Source organism: Poromitra crassiceps (genome assembly GCF_964638095.1).
Source record: "Poromitra crassiceps genome assembly, chromosome: 4".
NCBI classification, from domain to species: Eukaryota; Metazoa; Chordata; class Actinopteri; order Beryciformes; family Melamphaidae; genus Poromitra; species Poromitra crassiceps.
The window spans coordinates 39758053-39780008 of NC_139626.1; the positions used below are offsets into that span (position 1 = coordinate 39758053).

General features: G+C 46.1%; 1 protein-coding gene across 1 annotated transcript in view; it reads right to left on the reverse strand.

The window, feature by feature from the left end:
* Window positions 1-21956, reverse strand: part of LOC310775774 (adhesion G protein-coupled receptor L3-like) — a gene marked incomplete at its 5' end in the record, with an annotated part of 69316 nt that overhangs the window by 23941 nt on the left and 23419 nt on the right. The window contains one exon of the mRNA XM_083635908.1: window positions 8428-8648. Within this exon, the coding sequence (XP_083492034.1) occupies window positions 8428-8648 (221 nt within the window). The remainder of the gene's footprint in view (window positions 1-8427; window positions 8649-21956) is intronic.

Here is a 21956-nt window from a genome sequence, read left to right on the forward strand (position 1 = left end):
GATGGCAGCCATCTTGGAATTCTGGGTCAAAACTATGCCATAATGTCAAACTGATGTCAGAATCGGATTCCTCGTGGTTGACTTACACCGAAAAGTGTCTTCATACATTATTCTATGTACTCTGGGTCAAAAGTCAATTTTTTAACATGGCGCCAGTGGCCATCTTGGATTTGGCCATCTGGCAAGGAAAATCCCAGGATCTTTAGGAGGGACCTGGGCGCGGTTTTAACAAAAGGTCTATAATAAGTCAAATCACTCATCAAAACATCTTAGCCAGAGAACGGTCATGGCTTTGAAGTTATAGCATCGGTTATCAGATACTGTCATTTACTTCTCACGTCATCAAATTCACGATTGATTAGTCACTTTAACACTTTATGATGTTCTATATGGTATCATTGTAATCCTTGACCATGAAAACGTTGGGATAGACATCTCCTTTTCAGTGTTAGCATGTGTGGTTCAGGAGATATGATGCAAACTACATAATTTGCTTATGGCAGAATTAAAATGGCCGCCACAAGGCATTTTTGCGATGGCTCAATTTCTGAAACTGTACAGGGCCCCAAACTATAAGCGTACCAAGTTTCATGCTTTTACGAAAAAGGGAACATAATTTTCACATATCATCTGGACTAATACACAGAAATCAGGGTTTTGTCATTTATATGGGGGTAGGTTTGTTTACAGAGTGATAACTATCCTTAAGCTACCAAATCGGCAGGGTTATCATACCAAAATATAAACTAGAGACATGTAGGAAGACAAAAATAACAAAATCGTGCGGTCACCTCAGGTGGTACCGATTTTTGCCTTGGCCCATGGACTATATAGGGCATACACTAGTCAAACATCAGGATAGAAGGAGCAACAAAGGAATGGGCCTTTTTCACAGCAGCTGTTTTGTGTCTAAAAGGCAGGAAGTAACACAGGTGCACCAAAGCATTAATTGGGGTTTCCAACTTCCAGTCCATTCAGGTGTTCCAGTGCTGGGGGCCCTAATTAATGAGTTGGTTGCACCTGTGCTCAGCCTGCCTTTTAGAAACAAAATGGCGGCTGTGAAAAAGGCCCGTGGAGGGAGCGAGGAAGGGAAGGCCTGGGACGGCACACACAGCGAGGCTAGGCGACAGGGGCGGAGCCTGGGAGACAGACTGCAGTGCACGCACGCCTCCATACATACATCACACACGGAGGGAGAGACGCCCAGGGACGAGCACCTGTGATAAATAAACCTTTACTTCCCCCGCAGGGCACAGATATATGACACGGCCGCAACCCGCGGGCGCAGATATATGACATGGCGGCGTTCATTTGAATACTGAGTTATGGATGCAGCCCTCATACCAGGCTATTTATGGAGTCTGCCAATGACTGTGGCGAGGTTAGAGGAGGGAGTAGGACGGACACACACACACACACACACACACACACACACACACACACACACACACACACACAGTCAGACATACACACATTCAAACATGTGCAGACACCAGACATGCAATGCAATGATTTTACACATTCGCCTCACACTGCAAGGTTAGCATTGGTAGTAAAAGATATAGTGCCGTACGCTAAACTATATTGCCCCAAACATCTTCACTCATCAATTCCAGCTAGCAAAGGAGGGGCAAAAAAGGAGTACCAGAGTGCCCTCCACTGAGGTCACCCCCAACGGGTTGCAGGGGGAAGGGGGGGGAGGTGCCGGAGAAAAAGCGCCGGGGCAAAATGGCCGACTGATTCATGATCAGCTGCTTTTGAATTATTAATCTTTCAATTTGCAGCACATTAGAGAGCCCTCCATTACGGGGGCCCTGCCTGTGTCACTGTATCCTCCATTAGGGCTCCTTTGCCAAGTCATAGCCACCTCCATTATGGGACAGGAATGAGACTCGGTGCCACTGGCTAGTATGGGCGAGAGCGGGGGGTGCATATGTGACAAGGTGACACAGCAGGGATGGCAGATGATATTTTCCAGAGTATGAACTTCGACGTGTTGTGTCAAATATGACGAGCAATGAGTCAGCAAGCCTATTCTCTGCCTCTAATAAGAGCTACTCTACTGTCAGGGATCCAGCCCGGGTTCTCTTTTGCATATTCACTTCATTTAGTGTTTCTGCTCTGTGTGTCTGTGTCCAGTTCCCATACATCCAGCCCCATATGCTTGAGCTCAAAAACTGCAGTTCCTTGAATGGCCACTTGAGACTGGCTCCAATCCCAGTTCACTCCCATGTTAAAATGCCCAACTTAACAGCAGAAATAAACTTGTTTTGCCTGGTTTAAAAAAAAGTTTTGGTCTCTATAGCCAATTTCACCTTTCTCGACAACATACATGGGGTGGATTTTTATATACCTCACCCGTTTAGAGTAACATAGACAATACAGAAGAAAGACTTGGGCGTGATTGACAGGTCGCCAGTCCAGTGATCGTGCAGCTCCCTGATGACGGACCAACAGCAGGTGGCGCTGCAGCTCTGTGGGAAACCCCTGGTCCTGCGCGATCTGTGCGATAACCAAGATGGCAGCGGCCAAAATGCCAAAATCAAGGCTTCAAAACAGGAGTCCACAAACCAATACGTGATGTCATGGTGGCTATGTCCATATTTGTATACAGTCTATGGGCCCTATAGAGACACTGCGGAGCGTGTCATCATTCAGAAACCACGCCCAAAATGGTGGAAAACACAAACTCCCGTCCAATCCTGGCGTTCTCCTATGTCGCGTGCATAAAGACACTGCATGTAATAGGCCACGCCCATCACGGGGGAAGAGCTCCGTTCATTCCACACACCAGCGTCATTTTCCTTGAATTAAACATAACTAAAAGCTGTTGTGTGGTGGGGCTGCGCAGAAAACAAATGTAAAAAATCGCCAGTTAAAGTTTTTAACCATGCACGTGACATAGGAGAACGCCAGGATTGGACAGGAGTTTGTGTTTTCCCCCGTCTTGGGCGTGGTTTCTGAATGATGACGCGTTACGCAGTGTCTCTATGGTCGGGTGTTGCACACAAAGATCATATATACGGAAGATGAACACTCCAACTTACTTCATTGACAGCAACATCCACATTTTTCTTCTTGCCAATTCTCAATGGCTTCCTTGTTAAAGGTAAAGGTAAAGTCCCACTGATTGTCACACACCTGAGTGTGCGAAATTTGTTCTCTGCATTTGACCCATCCCCTGGGGGAGCGGTGAGCGCGCTCGGGAATCATATGGTGATCTAACCCCCCAATTCCAACCCTTTGATGCTGAGTGCCAAGCAGGGAGGCAAATGGGTCCCATTTTTATAGTCTTTGGTATGACTCGGCCGGGGATCGAACTCACAACCTCCCAGTCTCAGGGCGGACACTCAAACCACAAGGCCACTGAGCTGGGAGTACAAAAAAACTTTAACTGGCGGTTTTTTACATTTGTTCTCTGCGCAGCCCACCACACAACAGCTTTTAGCTATGTTTAATTCAAGGAATATGACGCTGGTGTGTGGAAATTAACGGAGCTTTTCCCACATGATGGGCGTGGCCTATTTCATGCAGTGTCTGTATATTAAGCCCGGTGCAAGACAAGAGGCATTGTCATTGCTAGTTTCTAGCACTCAAAATCCTTCTTTTTCTCTTTTAATGATGACTGGGTCACCACATCACTGGGTCACCACATCAACAGACGCGTTTCAGCGACCCAGTGGTAATTAAAAGAAAATTAGATTTTGAGTGCTAGAAACTAGCAATGACAACGCCTTGAACCAGGTGTAAGATAGCGCCCTACACCTTGTCCCCGCCTCCAATCTTCTGCCAGCCCATTAAAGCACACCTGTCTCCACTTATCGTTAGCTAGATGGTGTGTACAGTATGTACTGTATGACTTGTCAGTCAATCTGTATCCTGTCTTGTTTCAGCCTGTTTCGTGTACTTGTTATGTCTTTTTTCCTGCTGGGTTCTGTCTCAGCTCACTGTTGCTGTACTGTAGCCTGGCTTGATTTGGATGATCTGGTCCTGACTTGATTTGGACTTTGCTTTGGCCTCAGGCAGAAACCCCTTGTAATTTGACCGCTGTCGAGTGATGGCGAAATGAACCTTTCTGAAGCATTTAGGCTTTTCTAAAACACTGAGTTGAAAGTGGATTCAGCACTCGAAGCTTCATATGAGGTGAGACATGCGTCTCTAACAGAGTGTAGCACAGTAAGCCAGACGAGTAGTAACAGCTTTAGTCTATCTATGGGCCCTCCTATAGGTCTGTAGTGAACAGAGTAACGGCCCAACGTTAACAGACTTTCAAACAGGTGTCGGCGGTGAAGGCAGCGTCACTCCTAATGCTGCTTAACATAACATACTTTCAGTCAGTCAGTGGCGGTTTGAGCCCTTTACTCAGCAAGCTGTAGCCTACGTACGTAGTAGCCTAGCCAGAGATATTTCACTAAGGCAGTGACATGAGTGCAGGGCCCAGCGTGCTCCACCAATCACAGACGACCACACAGCGAGCTCCACCAATCAAAGACGCCGATATCACATTGTCGAATTGTGGGTAGTGTAGTACTTCTCCATGACATCAAATATATATATATTTTTAATAAACAAGTATGGGGCGTCCCGGTGGCTCGCCTGGTGGAGCGCGTGCCACGGGGGCTAGGTCTCGCAGTCGACCCAGGTTCGGGTCAGACCTGTGGTCCTTTGCCGTGTGTTGTCCCCTCTCTCTCTCTCTCTCTCTCCACCTTTCCTGTCTGCCTGCTGTCATAATCAAATAAAAAAGGCAAAAATGCCCCCAAAACTAATCTAAATAAATAAATAAAAATTTATAAATACATAAATAAACAAACAAACAAACAAACAAACAAATAAATAAATAAATAAATAAATAAATAAATAAACAAGGATGACATCTTAAAGATTTGTGGCTTCTACAGGAAGATATACCATCATTTCACCACTGGAAGACTTGTGGTAAGTCTACATTGTGTGGTTACTACATTATGGCTAATAATTCAAATCTCATTGCAGAATATGAACAGGGAAGTCATTTTCCGGAACCGTGACATCACGGAACCGTCACGTGACTTTACTCTACTATTGTAAAGGGAAAGCCAGCAATGCCTTTCAAATGTGACCAACTCGCTCCTCGGCAAGTCAAAGCAGTCCTGTGATTCACCGTGGGAACGCCATCAATCATTCACGTGACATTTTCTCTAACAAAACAAGCTCCGAAGCTGTGGCTCCCCTGAGAGTACTTCCGAGTTTGACTCGTGCTTCAGACCTTCGGTAACATAACATAAGAACACGTAACGTGACTACTGCCTCCGCCTGGGGGGGTTCTGCTTTTGGATCCTAACTACAAACCGGACACTCTACTACGAAAACAGTCGTTATCATTTGTGCAAAAGTGCCACTGTGGTTCTGTCATTTTCTTTTCAAGCCTATGAGACAGGCAGGAACGTAGCTGTTTGGGTAAATGTGGGGATTAGTTCAAAAACACAAACACTTTTAGCAAAATTAATCTTTTACAGCCTTTCCTGCTTCTAGAGACAGATTCGTGTGATTAGGCACTCTGCACAGAAAAAAGTCCAGCACTTTGCATTTCTACCAGTTTGTCGAAGCCGTAGCTATTGTCTGCCGGCGAGGGTAAGGGTTGGCTCTGCTAGTCTGCTGCTAGCTAATGGCTGCTGTCTGATTATTCATCCAGTGCTTGGCATTCAGACTCTCATGTTTTAATGATCATCCCAGCATGAAATATTGATCTAAGTGGCATCCGGATTGGTGCGGCTTGACAGCTAAACGCTGCTAAATCCAACCCATTCCCAGTCTGCGCACCCCTACGAGGTGATGTGTAGCCAGCCCCCGGGAGCAGCAAGGCCGCGCGCAACACGTGAATGATTTAACAGTCCTATAGCGCGCGCGCGGACATTTTTCACTTTTCTATATGGAGTCACGCATTTCTGAACAAAAGGAGAGAAGAGATTTGTCTAATGTTCATAAGGCTTTTAAATGTCCACTTCCACGGCTGCCGTCCTCATTTCAAACGCGGAAGGCAGCAGAGGACAGGTCACGAACGTGACTAGAGTTACTGCAACATGCACTGATGTTATGCACATTATGGTACGCATATGCATGGTATGTATAAGATGTCGACCTTCAATCTGCGGTTCAGATTTGTGGCATGAATGGAGTGGACAGGGCACACATGCGTAAGGTGTTAGAACGCTCTCCACACCTATGTGCTCTACACAGTCTCTTTGTAGGGAGGCTATTAATGCCTCCACTTCATATGAATGAGAGGCTGTCTGTCTTTCCTTTTTGTTTTGATCCGTCCCAGTGACTGGGCTGGACGGCTCAGGCATGCGTGAATGTGTTACCATGTGCTTTTAAAGAAGAATCTTCATCCCACTCCCTATTTGGCATGCCCTCCAAGGTAGCCAACTTTTACACACACGCACGCACGCACACACACACACGCACACGCACACACACACACACACACACACACACACACGCACACACACACACGCACGCACACACACACCACTCCACCCGTCTGCATCTCTCCACTCTTATGGTCTTTTCAGACAAGGACGGAAGCGTCACACGGAGAGCGACAGGAATAATGGCGCTCCACGCATTCCACTGAAAGTTCAAAGAGGGTAATGTTGTGACAGGCAACAGAGGCTGCAGCAGCAGTGGTGATGTGGTTAGTGGAACTGAGAAGGCAGATGGCAGACTGGCCAGGGTCTTCCGGGAACCAGGATGTCTTTGCTTTTATTTCTTTGCTGTCGTTTGTTCTTCTCCCTTGTTCTGGTTTATATTGTGTGTTTTTGCTGTAACTGTTCCTAAGTGACCTCGTATTAAGCCCTCTGGGGTTTCTGTCTCTTCTGTTTGTTTTGCTATACTTGTATCTGTCTTTCAATTTGTTTTGCTGTATGAATAAAAAAATTAATAAAAGAATTACCCAAAAAAAAAACGACTCTGCCCGGCCTTGCCTAGCCAGCTGTGGTGCGCTCGCTGTAGCCGGAAGCCGTGGCACACCCCCCCCCCCCCCCCCTGGGCTCTGCCCCGCCCCCTCCTTCTGCACGCGCTGTGCGTTTGGTGAGCTGAGTTGGTTTGTCATTTGTGTGGGATAATGAAGCTGATATAGCGTTCTATAACTGAACTCACTGTTTTATATAACCAACTGAGAGAAGCACTTGGTGTACTTTCATAATCGAGACATTATTGATTTCCCTCTGGTCAAGTTTGTAGGTGCGACTTGCATCCTAGGTCTATGGTTACCAATATACGCACCGACAAATATAACCAGCCTATGTAGCCATATATCTAGTCATCACTCCACCACCACCACCTCCATCATTGCCTAGACTAATATGGAGGTTTCTGTTTTGGTGTGGATAGGCTAGTCTCATAGATGTATGGGTTTATTTTTTTCTTGACGTGCAATTTATTCGCATGAATTAATTGACGTGCAATTTATTCGCACAAATTATTTGCATTTGTTCTGAAAATACATTTAAACTCCTCAATTCCTCCCTCAGCCTTCTCCAACCGAGCCTTCTCCTTCCCTTAAATCCTGTCACTGCTGCACTCGTGCAGGCCCTCTGCACTGCACTGTCCCCTGCCTGCCTCTCTGCATGCAGGCCCTCTGCACTGCACTGTCCCCTGCCTGCCTCTCTGCATACCTCTCTGCAGGCCCTCTGCACTGCACTGTCCCCTGCCTGCCTCTCTGCATGCAGGCCCTCTGCACTGCACTGTCCCCTGCCTGCCTCTCTGCATACCTCTCTGCAGGCCCTCTGCACTGCACTGTCCCCTGCCTGCCTCTCTGCAGCAGGCCCTCTGCACTGCACTGTCCCCTGCCTGCCTCTCTGCAGCAGGCCCTCTGCACTGCACTGTCCCCTGCCTGCCTCTCTGCAGCAGGCCCTCTGCACTGCACTGTCCCCTGCCTGCCTCTCTGCAGCAGGCCCTCTGCACTGCACTGTCCCCTGCCTGCCTCTCTGCAGCAGGCCCTCTGCACTGCACTGTCCCCTCCCTGCCTCTCTGCATACCTCTCTGCAGGCCCTCTGCACTGCACTGTCCCCTGCCTGCCTCTCTGCATACCTCTCTGCAGGCCCTCTGCACTGCACTGTCCCCTCCCTGCCTCTCTGCATACCTCTCTGCAGGCCCTCTGCACTGCACTGTCCCCTGCCTGCCTCTCTGCATACCTCTCTGCAGGCCCTCTGCACTGCACTGTCCCCTCCCTGCCTCTCTGCAGGCCCTCTGCACTGCACTGTCCCCTGCCTGCCTCTCTGCATACCCCCCCCTCCACGCCTCTCTTCCCCTCTCAAGCCCTCTGTATTGACTCTTCAGTAGCGCCGCATCTTCCAGAGCACACGGTGGCGGGCGCACGCAGCCAAAATGACAGCAGGCACTCCATCGCTCCCTCCCTCCCTCCCTCCCTCCCTCCACCCCCCTTACACTCGGTCGGTGCCGTAGCTCCTGTAGTCCACTGCGGCGGACACGGCCACGATGATAGCAGGGACTCCGTAGCCTGCCAGGTAGAAGTACTTAGTCCTGGAGTGCTCGCTCTCAAACACCTCCACCAGCATGATATAGAGCTGCACCCCTTCCAGGAACATCCAGGTGAAGGCTGCCAAGAAGAAGAAATGGAGCAGGGCCGCAAACACCGCACAGGCAATCTGGTGAGGGAAAGGAGGAGAGGTGTTAAAAATAGAATCAGACCACACACAATGCCCAGGGATTATTTCATCCGCTAGACGCAAGCAGCGTCACTCGTGCGATGGGATAGAAAATGTGACACGGGGCTGGTGAAATGTGACACGGGGCTGGTGTTTTTGTGGGCCAAGGTAATTTTTTTTTTACAGTTTGTTACATATCACAAAAGTGCAGCTTGTACTTAATGAGGTAATTATGGTGTTGGTTAATCCAAGCTACAGCTCTGTTCGTTACCACTCTCATATATGGTCACACTGGTACAAGTGCCTCTTATGACTCTTGGCTGTGTGGGGTTGTACCCTACGGTCAGTCCTTAAGTATGCACAATGTAAGTTTTACTAACTTTTTATTGGTGGGGTGGTGCCCCATGGTCAGTCCCTGTGTATGCACAAGTTAGGTTTCCACAAATATTGTTTGTTGGCAAACTTATATGATGACGACCTAATGATGGACCTGTTTTTAGCTTTAAAATGTTGTTATTTATATACATGTCCTGTTTTGTACCTTTTGGCCTTTGGCTGCAATAAAGTTTGATTGATTGATTGATTGTAAGCTTTCAAATGACATGTCGGTGTCATACTGTACATTGAAATCTGAAAATAGTTGAATGAGATACCGATATGTTTATTTGAATGTCCGGACTCCTAAAAGCAACATTCAGAGAAGATCGCCCTGAAAGTTGGTGAACAAGCTTGGTTTGTCCTGAACAAGCTTATGTAGTTTGCTAGTTTGCTAAGTATTTAGTGATCTTAAAACTAATCCTAAAAATAAAAGTGTGTAATCATCTAAACTTGCATAATATGAAAATAAATAAATAGATAAATAAATACATAAATAAATACATACATCTTGATTTGTGTGATTTCACAGTTGCCTACTTGTTAACTCTTGTCACAAACTGCAAAGAGGCTACAGACACTGGAGGAGATAAGCAGATGAGTCAGAGTTAGAAAATTAATAATTTATTATATTTACATAAGGAAGGACATGTGAGGGATTAAAAAATGCAGCTGCCAATACTGAAATAGACAGGAGAGAAATGGCAACGGATGAGGAGAGGATAAAGCAAATAGAAATAGAAGGAAGCCACAGACAATGCCCACTCAAACAGTAATTATATATGAACAGTGTTGGGTGTAACCATAGATATTATTATTACTATAGATGATTCACCGCAGCCTCCGCCAATTCTAACAAATGGTAGCAGCAAGTCTCCCAAATGGTCACGTGGTCACTCACCTCTCCCCTGAAGTGTTGTGAGAGGACTGTGACTGGTGACGCGGGGTTAGTGCTGACCTAGCAAGCTAACTTGAAATAGAGATTGTGAGTTCCCAAACTCCACACAAACCACACATATAAACACAAAGCTGCCCCTTGTTAGCTCAATACAGTTGAAACTAAGATATAGCTACTAGATCAACGAACTTCACATGTAGCTTTAGCTAATCACTCTGCTAACTCTCGCTAGTGTGTTGCTGAGATAGAGACAGGTCTTGAACAATTTTAATTTTCTCCTGATCTGTCTGTCTCAAAAATGCCATTTTAGTGTCAGAATATTCTGAAGATATGCGGCTTCGGAGAATTGGACGAATATTTACTTTAATGAATATGGGGGCGAAGGGATCTGTCATAATCTGAGACTCCAATAGACTCAGACCTGCTGAAAATCTAAGTGGCAAAACCCACATGACAAAATGACAGGAAGTGAGTTGAAGTTGAATCGTCTTGCTTGGAATCCCATCGTCTTTAGTGTAACTCATTACAAAAGTAACATTGTACATGTAATATATTACTTTTAGCAGTAACTCAGTAATTACCAATATGATTTGAGTAATATTATACCAGTTACTTTGTCGAGTAACACAAGTTACAAATTGAGTTACTTTTTAAATCAAAGCACATATTTAAATAAAGATACAATCATTTCCTAATCAAATTGTGTTTTTATTTTTATGCAAATAACCAGTATAGATGACAACAAAGGAACATTTAAAATTTTGGACAGTTTACACTGATTTCAAGACGGTTTAAACTCTTTTTCCGGATGGTTCCGGGGTAGAAATATCATTCTGCTACTGCAGTTATTTTTGGTGAATGTAATGCAAGAGTAATGTAATAAGTAACGAGTTACTCTACACAGACAGTAATATTGTAAAGCAACTTATTACTTTCAAATGAAAGTAACTAGTAATATGTAGTATATTACATTTTGAAAGTACCTTGCCCAACACTGTATATGGAGCGATAAAACATCACAATCACTTCAAGACGGTAATATCAACGGAGTCTCTTGCACACTTTATCCCACATCGACACATGTACGGAGATATTGTTAAGTTATTTAAGTTATCCTTTATTAATCCCCATGGGGATTAATTCATCCTCTGCATTTGACCCATACTCTACTAGGAACCTTCCTAGAACTAGGAGCAGTGAACAGCGGCAGCCACAGTGCAGCGCCCGGGGACCAACTCCAGTTCTTTTGCCCTTGCCTTGGCCAGGGGCACTGACAGGAGTATTAACCCTAACATACATGTCTTTGATGGTGGGAGGAAACCGGAGCACCCGGAGAAAACCCACACAAACACAGGAATAACATGCAAACTCCACACAGAAAGGACCTAGGACGGACCGAGGGTTGGAACCCGGGACCTTCTTGCTGTGAGGCAACAGTGCTAACCACTGAGCCACCAAAGTGCCACCAAAGTGAGAAACCAAAAGTGACAAGTTGGTGCTCTGGGCCTCTGCTGATTGATCATGTCTACGATTCAAAGGGAAGGAGCAAAGCACGTTGGGATGGGGCCGAGCGAAGAGGGTGAAGTGGACTACTTAGCAACATTGAGATGGGGCCGAGCGAAGAGGGTGAAGTGGACTAACTGTACTTCGCAGCATTGCTGAAAATACAATATGGTTTTTGTCAATGTCAAGAATGAAGGAAAGGAAGTGGAATGGCTGCAAACATGACTCAGCAGCTTGTTAGGAGAGAGGCAGGGGCACACGGATAACGTTTGACAAGTTTTCCGAGAGCTGCAGAGGAAGCCAGGGGAGGTAACACAGAGTTTAAAATGAATCTACTGGAACAGCTGAAAACAAGTGCATTTTTGTAGCGTACTACAGTCCAACACGGGTATCAAGTAAACAGCATTATCAACAAACAAACAAAAATACACCCGTTGTTAAATGAGGTTCTGCTGAAGCGATCTATATCACATTGTAGCAGATAAGAAGGAAAAACGAAAAACAAAATGAAAAACATCGGCGCCCACCTCGACCAAACGCTGGTAAGATATTAACATTGAAAGTGGGGTGCTGGATTTCAAATCACACTTGTAGCAGCACTCCAGTGGATATTGAAGGACGAGAGCTTCACAATAAAAAGAGTTAGAGGCAGCCACGGATGATAAAATGGCTACTTAGAAAAAGCCCAGACAAAAGAGATAGAAAAACAGAACAGCAAAGCATGAGCTGGTCAAAAATGAAAGAGGGCGTGGGGGGGGGGGGGGTTATCAAACTAAAACCGCATTAGCAATTTAGCCAGTAAGATGCGAAGAAAAGAACCGGTGCTTAAGAAAAGAGGCTGAGGGAAGAATGAGCGTTGAGATTCGGCCCGTCACATCCGAGGCAATGTTCTAATCTAAAGAGTCACCCCTAAATCACTGAGTGGGAGAGCCAACAGACAGACATTTATAATGGAAGGCAGAGCTAACAGACAGACATTTATAATGGAAGGCTTTGCAGTGAGCGAGAGACAATTACCTGATGTCTGAGAGACAATGAGTTTAGGGGGCGAGGGAGTCACTCATTTCCATTTCTAATGATCACACAGTGTAGCTTACACACAGATGTACGCGTGCGCGCGCACACACACACACACGCACGCACGCGCGCGCGCGCACACACACACACACACACACACACACACACACACTCGCACGGCCAGGTAAAAAAAAGTGCCTGCTTATGCAAAGTCATTTGGTTCTCCTGCTGGAGGCTTACCGGCTTCCAGCTAAGTGACGCTGAAGATGTTAATGGAGGTCACAAATAATTAACTATGGGACACACAAACACATGACCACACGCACGCACAAACGCGCGCACACACACGCACGCTGCACACACACACACGCTGCACGCACACAGAGACGCACACAGACACGCACATACATGTACCTCCACGTCAAAACACATTCTAGTGAATTTGTTTTGGGTGCTCATTTGCAATAAAGATGTTTGGTCATTGAAAGGTAACAGGAAGACACAGGGTAGCCTACCTATCACTGAGGCAAAGTAACAGGGTTTTAAGAATGGGTGGTGGGTATCCTCATTGATATATATCATATGATTTTTGTGTGCAGTTTAAATTGAAATTCAATTTAAATTTAACCTCATTTAGGCACAAGAACGGCACACAAAAATCAACCAGTATTCGATAATTAAATTCTGGCTCATATAGTACGTTCATAGACAACAACAAAATCCGGTTGGACATAGAAACTTGGATATTTTGGTCTGGAGTTACGGATTTCAAGACTTGGTACGTCAAAATGACTCCAGACCTCTCATTTCTCAGGAGCAGGGCTGTCATGGCTATGGGGGAGCACAGAAACTGAAGGCTAACAAAATAAGCCTGTTAGCTAGTGACAGAATTGCAAGGTGTATATACAATTACAAAGGCACGCTTATTTCCAAAAGCTGGGGGTGACTAAAGCTGGGGGTGACTAAAGCTGGGGGTGACTAAAGCTGGAGGTTAAAGCTGGGGGTGACTAAAGCTGGGGGTGACTAAAGCTGGGGGTGGCTAAAGCTGGGGGTGGCTAAAGCTGGAGGTGACTAAAGCTGGGGGTGACTAAAGCTGGAGGTGACTAAAGCTGGGGGTGACTAAAGCTGGGGGTGACTAAAGCTGGGGGTGACTAAAGCTGGGGGTGGCTAAAGCTGGGGGTGACTAAAGCTGGGGGTGACTAAAGCTGGAGGTGACTAAAGCTGGGGGTGGCTAAAGCTGGGGGTGACTAAAGCTGGGGCTGGGGGTGACTAAAGCTGGGGGTGACCAAAGCTGGGGGTGACTCTGGCTGTCGAGAGGAATACCACTGTTGAAAACGTACTGTAATGGACACAACATGTTCAACTACACTGAATATGATCAGACTTGAGCCGCGCCTGCATGCAGCACAACACATTCAGCAAAGGAGGCAGGAAGGAGCTGCTGCTGTGACTCAAGCTGCTGACCCAGGCGAAGGCGTCACTGGGACGGGCAGAGGGGCCTGGAGAGGCTCCGGCTAACAGCGACTGGTGCTGGGCGTGCGGATATGGCACAGCCATGCCCGCAGAGATTGAGACGAGCTACATGCTGCAATCACATGGACCGTGGACAGTTTGTGCTTGAATCCATGGCTGACACTGAAGAATAGGGAGTTATGTCTGTTACTCAACATGGGTTGTGTACACACACACACACACACACACACACACACACACACACACACACACACACACACACACACACGGACAATCGTGGTTTAGAAACATTCCTCCCCATGGCATAGATGGTTTCAATTCGATAACATAAACATTGTAAATTGCCCCCAGCTTACTTCATGTTGCAGTGTTTGCTACAGTAACTGACAGGACATAAGCTAGGTTCCAAACGGTGCCCTAGCAACACAAATCCATGAAAACCATCTATAAAGAGAAAGATAAAGAGGCAAATGACTAACCAGTAATCCCCTTCAACTGGTTAAACTATGCTAACTTGACAGATATGATCTGACATGTGACAAATGTGATCTGACGTGACAAATATGATCGGACGTGACAAATATGATCTGACAACTGACATGTGACAAATATGACATTTGGCTGGCCGTCCACCACTACAGTACACTCTGCTTTGCTCTCCTGCCTGCTTTATCTATTTCTCTGCAATATATTTTCCAGTTTTTCCGGCTGCAATGCACAAGAATATGAGTGGGCGTTCATGGTAACTAGTAAATCTACAGAATTAAAGTGAGGTCATGATTTCTATTTTTTAAAACTTTTTTTAAAAAACTTTGTAAACCTGAACCAGTACCAAAGAAACTAACTGAACAGACTGAGTCTACGACCCACTGGGATACGCTGGGCGCCAAGCCCCAAAACAAACACACAAATAGACAGCAGAGTAATGCAAATAAGGGACTGCACTGCAGTCATCCCCGACACTACGGCTGGAAAATAGATTCTAATCACTATTGAATCTGTGTGAACCAGAAATGCGGACTGCTATTGACCGCTTGCATAAGGAAGAATGGTGACGGACTAAAGGAGCGCCAGGATAAAGGGTTAAAGTCAAAGGCTTGGATGGACAAGAAGCATGAACCCCCATGGATCAGACACCTGGACAATCTCAATGTTGGAGACGGCGTTACCAGAAACATAAGCAGTATAAGATCATCAAAACATGTTGTTTTCCAAAGGGCAATAACAATATGGTCTGTGACATCAGTGAGAAAATCTCCCAAGTACTGTTTGACCACGCAGAAGTGAATCAAATCATTATACATCTGGGGACAAAATGATATTCACAAAGAGTCAGGACTGCTGCTGCTGAAGCTGGATTTCATTGAACTTTTTAACAGTCTTGGCAAACTAGAGATGCACTCCTTTATCAGTGGGCCATTACCAACAGCTGACAGAGGAATCAATACGTTTAGCAGGCTACTTGGACTGAATACATGGCTGTCCAAACCTGCAATTCAAAAGGACTCAACCTCATTGATACATTTCGCCTGTTCTGCGGGAGTAGAGACCTTTTCAGAGCAGATGGCCGCCCGTCATCTAAACGTCCAGAGTGAAACTACGAACGGACAATCTTCACCATCTGCCCACCCCCCCCTCCCTCCCATGCACTAAACTCTGAGACACTTCTGTCCCAACTTCAACAGCAACCCACTCACTGCAGTACCAGCCTCAGCTTGGAGCTCTCAGTCCGTCCAGATCACCCCCTCCCTCGCCTCCACCTCCCTTCTGTTAGGATTCAGAGATAAGATGGAAGGACTGGTGAAAGCCAAACTCACCCCTCGACCCCTTCCTTCCCCGTACCGTTCTTCTAGCCAGCCCTCAGGCTCCACCCACCCCCCAAAAGCTCTTCAATTCTCCCCCCGCCCCCCCACTTCAACTCCCAGACGTCCTCCCCCTCGACCTTGGTCCATCCTGCAGGCGGCGAGCGCACTGTGTCACACCAGCGTCGCTGATATCAACACCGGAGAAGAAAACAACTGATGATGGCCTTGGGGTCCCTCCCTGCTGCAGTGTTAGCCGGTACTCGTGAAATGTGCCCATATCAAGATGGGACCCAGACACGTATTGCTGGATCACAACCCCCACCGGGAGTTTTGACATCAGTGCCTGCGGTAACTTTACCCATTGCTGTGTTTCACTAGCAGTGGGATAAGCAAGACGTGCCCTCTCCATGCTGCAAACCTATCACATTTCACATAGCATCAACATTTATTTTCGCCCCACGGCCCTCCTCCTCCTCCGTCCACATACTGTACATCTTTGGCCCTTCGTAGGAAAGAACTTGGGCACCTCTGGTTTAGCATCACAAACAAATACTGGGAAGGTGCATCGTTTCAAAGATCGGATTCATTTTAAACTTGATTTCATGTTTTTCTTTTTCTTTTTTACAGGAACTTGGTTATATGGAAATAGCAATGCTACACTTATCGAATCATGTCAATAAGTGAGACAAGGTTTCTTCCCTTTTTCCTACTATGATAGTTTCTTTAGGGGAGTTTTTCCTTCCTTCTAGGGGACCCTGGCATGCCAAGACCTGACAGTCAGGTCTTCGGCCATGCTGTGGCCTGGGCCTGGCTCTCGACAGTGAGGGAAAGGCTGAGGGATTCTGGATAGGATACAGTAGTGTAGGTTAGGATAGGATAGGGTAGGTTAGGCTGTAGATTAGCTAGTCTTGTGTTGCTACAGTTCAGGTTAAGGTTAGAGTAGTTATTGTCTTCTTGTTCTGTTCTCTCACCTCTCTCTCCCTCTCTTTATCTCTCCACTCCCTCTCCTCTCTCCCTTTGTCTCTCTCTCTCTTCACTCTCTCTCCATTCTCCCTCTTTGTCTCTCTCTTCTCTCTCTCTCTGCTCTCTTTCCTTCCCTCTTCTCTCTTCTTGTATTTTTTAATCCGTTTTATATAAGTTGTTCAACTCTGTTTATTGATCGTGCTTAGCTAGATTTCTCTGCAAGGTCCCCTGAGACTTGCCTTTGAATTAGGGCTATACAAATAAACTTGACTTGACTTGTGCTCCAAATTACAACTTCTATGAGTCAGTTACACAGGGCAAACGAGGGGGTGGAATAGCAGCAATCTACTCAAATCAAGTTAACTGTACAAAGGTTGACCTCTAGGAGAGTTTTCATCTTTTGATTATCTGGCCTTTGTCCTCAAGGCTGAAGATCCAGTACTTTTAACACTATCGGCCACCTACGCACGCAACTACAATTATTTCTCCGAGAATTCTCTGAATTGGCATCACTTATTATCACCAGATATGATAGAAGAATCATTTTAAATGGTAATCTAAAAAAACATTCACATCAATAATATGTCTGATTCGACGGCTGTGGAATTCATTAACCTACTGGACGGTTTAGAAGTCACTCAATATGTCACTGAGGCGACACACCAACATGGTAGCACACTCGACCTGGCTGTGCAAGACTTCATGATTGACAATGTATCAGTTTCTAATGTCTCTGTTTCCGACCACTACTGTGCATTCTTTGATGCTCATTTGATTGTAACCAGGAACATGAAAGGAAGTGTTGCTCAAAAGTGGTTCCTAGATGCAACAGCAGAACTTTGAGTTATCAGAGCTTGTGAGAGAACTGGAATTGTGTCATTTAAACTGCACAGCAAATGAAGTGGTTGATGCTTTCAATAACAATCTGAGTAATATACTGAACAAAGTCGCCCCACTCAAGGTCAAAAAGAGGTTAAGTGGCAAAATGTCACCATGGATAAACAACTCTGTCCATAGATCAGCAGGAAGGAAGTGAAGAGAACATGTAGAGCAGCAGAGAGGAAGTGGAGAGAACGTGTAGAGCAGCAGGAAGGAAGTGGAGAGAACATGTAGAGCAGCAGGAAGGAAGTGGAGAGAACAGGTAGAGCAGCAGGAAGGAAGTGGAGAGAACATGTAGAGCAGCAGGAAGGAAGTGGAGAGAACATGTAGAGCAGCAGGAAGGAAGTGGAGAGAACATGTAGAGCAGCAGAGAGGAAGTGGAGAGAACAGGTAGAGCAACAGGAAGGAAGTGGAGAGAACAGGTAGAGCAACAGGAAGGAAGTGGAGAGAACATGTAGAGCAGCAGGAAGTGGAGAGAACAGGTAGAGCAACAGGAAGGAAGTGGAGAGAACATGTAGAGCAGCAGGAAGGAAGTGGAGAGAACATGTAGAGCAGCAGGAAGGAAGTGGCGAGAACAGGCAGAGCAACAGGAAGGAAGTGGAGAGAACATGTAGAGCAGCAGGAAGGAAGTGGAGAGAACATGTAGAGCAGCAGGAAGGAAGTGGAGAGAACATGTAGAGCAGCAGGAAGGAAGTGGAGAGAACAGGCAGAGCAGCAGGAAGGAAGTGGAGAGAACATGTAGAGCAGCAGGAAGGAAGTGGAGATAACAGGTAGAGCAACAGGAAGGAAGTGGAGAGAACATGTAGAGCAGCAGGAAGGAAGTGGAGAGAACAGGTAGAGCAGCAGGAAGGAAGTGGAGAGAACATGTAGAGCAGCAGAGAGGAAGTGGAGAGAACATGTAGAGCAGCAGGAAGGAAGTGGAGAGAACATGTAGAGCAGCAGGAAGGAAGTGGAGAGAACATGTAGAGCAACAGAGAGGAAGTGGAGAGAACATGTAGAGCAGCAGGAAGGAAGTGGAGAGAACATGTAGAGCAGCATGAAGGAAGTGGAGAGAACATGTAGAGCAGCAGGAAGGAAGTGGAGAGAACATGTAGAGCAGCAGGAAGGAAGTGGAGATAACATGTAGAGCAGCAGGAAGGAAGTGGAGAGAACATGTAGAGCAGCAGGAAGGAAGTGGAGAGAACATGTAGAGCAGCAGGAAGGAAGTGGCGAGAACAGGCAGAGCAACAGGAAGGAAGTGGAGAGAACATGTAGAGCAGCAGGAAGGAAGTGGAGAGAACATGTAGAGCAGCAGGAAGGAAGTGGAGAGAACATGTAGAGCAGCAGGAAGGAAGTGGAGAGAACAGGCAGAGCAGCAGGAAGGAAGTGGAGAGAACATGTAGAGCAGCAGGAAGGAAGTGGAGATAACAGGTAGAGCAACAGGAAGGAAGTGGAGAGAACATGTAGAGCAGCAGGAAGGAAGTGGAGAGAACAGGTAGAGCAGCAGGAAGGAAGTGGAGAGAACATGTAGAGCAGCAGAGAGGAAGTGGAGAGAACATGTAGAGCAGCAGGAAGGAAGTGGAGAGAACATGTAGAGCAGCAGGAAGGAAGTGGAGAGAACATGTAGAGCAACAGAGAGGAAGTGGAGAGAACATGTAGAGCAGCAGGAAGGAAGTGGAGAGAACATGTAGAGCAGCAGGAAGGAAGTGGAGAGAACATGTAGAGCAGCAGGAAGGAAGTGGAGAGAACATGTAGAGCAGCAGGAAGGAAGTGAAGAGAACATGTAGAGCAGCAGAGAGGAAGTGGAGATAACATGTAGAGCAGCAGGAAGGAAGTGAAGAGAACATGTAGAGCAGCAGAGAGGAAGTGGAGAGAACATGTAGAGCAGCAGGAAGGAAGTGGAGAGAACATGTAGAGCAGCAGGAAGGAAGTGGAGAGAACATGTAGAGCAGCAGGAAGGAAGTGGAGAGAACATGTAGAGCAACAGGAAGGAAGTGGAGAGAACATGTAGAGCAGCAGGAAGGAAGTGAAGAGAACATGTAGAGCAGCAGGAAGGAAGTGAAGAGAACATGTAGAGCAGCAGAGAGGAAGTGGAGAGAACATGTAGAGCAGCAGGAAGGAAGTGGAGAGAACATGTAGAGCAGCAGGAAGGAAGTGGAGAGAACATGTAGAGCAGCAGGAAGGAAGTGGAGAGAACATGTAGAGCAGCAGGAAGGAAGTGGAGAGAACATGTAGAGCAGCAGGAAGGAAGTGAAGAGAACATGTAGAGCAGCAGAGAGGAAGTGGAGAGAACATGTAGAGCAGCAGGAAGGAAGTGAAGAGAACATGTAGAGCAGCAGGAAGGAAGTGGAGAGAACATGTAGAGCAACAGGAAGGAAGTGGAGAGAACATGTAGAGCAGCAGAGAGGAAGTGGAGAGAACATGTAGAGCAGCAGGAAGGAAGTGGAGATAACATGTAGAGCAGCAGGAAGGAAGTGGAGATAACATGTAGAGCAGCAGGAAGGAAGTGAAGAGAACATGTAGAGCAGCAGAGAGGAAGTGGAGAGAACATGTAGAGCATCAGGAAGGAAGTGGAGATAACATGTAGAGCAACAGGAAGGAAGTGGAGATAACATGTAGAGCAGCAGGAAGGAAGTGGAGATAACATGTAGAGCAACAGGAAGGAAGTGGAGAGAACATGTAGAGCAGCAGGAAGGAAGTGGAGAGAACATGTAGAGCAGCAGGAAGGAAGTGGAGATAACAGGTAGAGCAACAGGAAGGAAGTGGAGAGAACATGTAGAGCAGCAGGAAGGAAGTGGAGAGAACATGTAGAGCAACAGGAAGGAAGTGGAGAGAACATGTAGAGCAGCAGGAAGGAAGTGGAGATAACAGGTAGAGCAACAGGAAGGAAGTGGAGAGAACATGTAGAGCAGCAGGAAGGAAGTGGAGAGAACAGGTAGAGCAACAGAGAGGAAGTGGAGAGAACATGTAGAGCAACAGGAAGGAAGTGGAGAGAACATGTAGAGCAACAGGAAGGAAGTGGAGAGAACAGGTAGAGCAACAGGAAGGAAGTGGAGAGAACATGTAGAGCAGCAGGAAGGAAGTGGAGAGAACATGTAGAGCAACATGAAGGAAGTGGAGAGAACATGTAGAGCAGCAGAGAGGAAGTGGAGAGAACAGGTAGAGCAGCAGGAAGGAAGTGGAGAGAACATGTACAGCAGCAGGAATCTGGACTTGATGTGCATTGTAGCATTTCTGGTACAATTGACATCAGGTATCTTAACTGCATATAACAATGATGTACGTGCTGCAAGAAAAGCCCATCTCTCAAAGATCCTTACAGAGAGCAGGAGCTGAGATTAGAGCAGGAGTGACCAAATACTGTTTAGTTGTTACTGAATACTATTGGCCAACTGCTGAATCCAGCCCCTGTCTGTGACATTTTAAGCCAAGAATCTGTTTAAATGTGAGGATTTTGCTATCTTAAAAAAAAAAAAAAAACACAACTATCAGGGCTTCAGGTTCCGGTAATTTCAATAACCAACCTTGTACAGCATCCATGAGGGCATTTTCTGTTGCAGAACTTAATTTGATTGTAATAGAGAGTAAATCTTGACCCTGCCCTTATTACATTTTTAAAGAGGGGTTTCAATACCGTTTGCTCTGAAAATCATTAAATAATACATCACTTGAGACTGGAATGTGTGCACTTTGCTTTATTTTGTGCGTCATATTTCTGGAGCAAGGGACAAGTGTATTTAGCTCCTTTTTCTCTCTTTTTTTTTTAAATAATTGATTATTTAATTGCTAAGCTAGTCCAGCTAAGTTAGCCAGCTTTATGTGCTAGCAAACAATGTTTGTGTCTCCTTTCCTGCCTTAGTTTTAACTTAGTCACACACTGACATAATGTGATTACTAGTGTGGACTGTGGAGTGACGTATAAGTATAATGAAAACTAAGCATTTCAACAAATTCAGGAAGCTGCGGCTCCCAGTTCCATCCCCCCACACTGTCTGAATTGGTGCACAATCCAGGTTGTTGTGGAGAATACACACACACAGGCAGGCATGGTTACAGCGCGTTTGCATATATGTCACTTTTATAGCCATCCGAAGAAATGTGTGTTTTGGGTTGATTCTGGGTGCTCTGATGCAGTAAGCTGCCTTCCAAATCTGGCTTTTCTCATCAATGTAGTTGCAATGCTGTAAACCACTGACAGCGTGTTCAATTGCATCTCATTGTTCCTATTCATTGTGCTGCTGAGTCTGTGGCAGCACAAACAGAATATAAAGGCAAAGTTGGACATGTAGCCTGTGTGAAATATTTCTTATTGTTCAATCTCTTTTTTTTCTGGTATTATTTCTGTACACAGATTCACACCGTATCTGACAGAAGCATCACAAAACAAAACAAATAATGAATACAAAAAAGGATGCA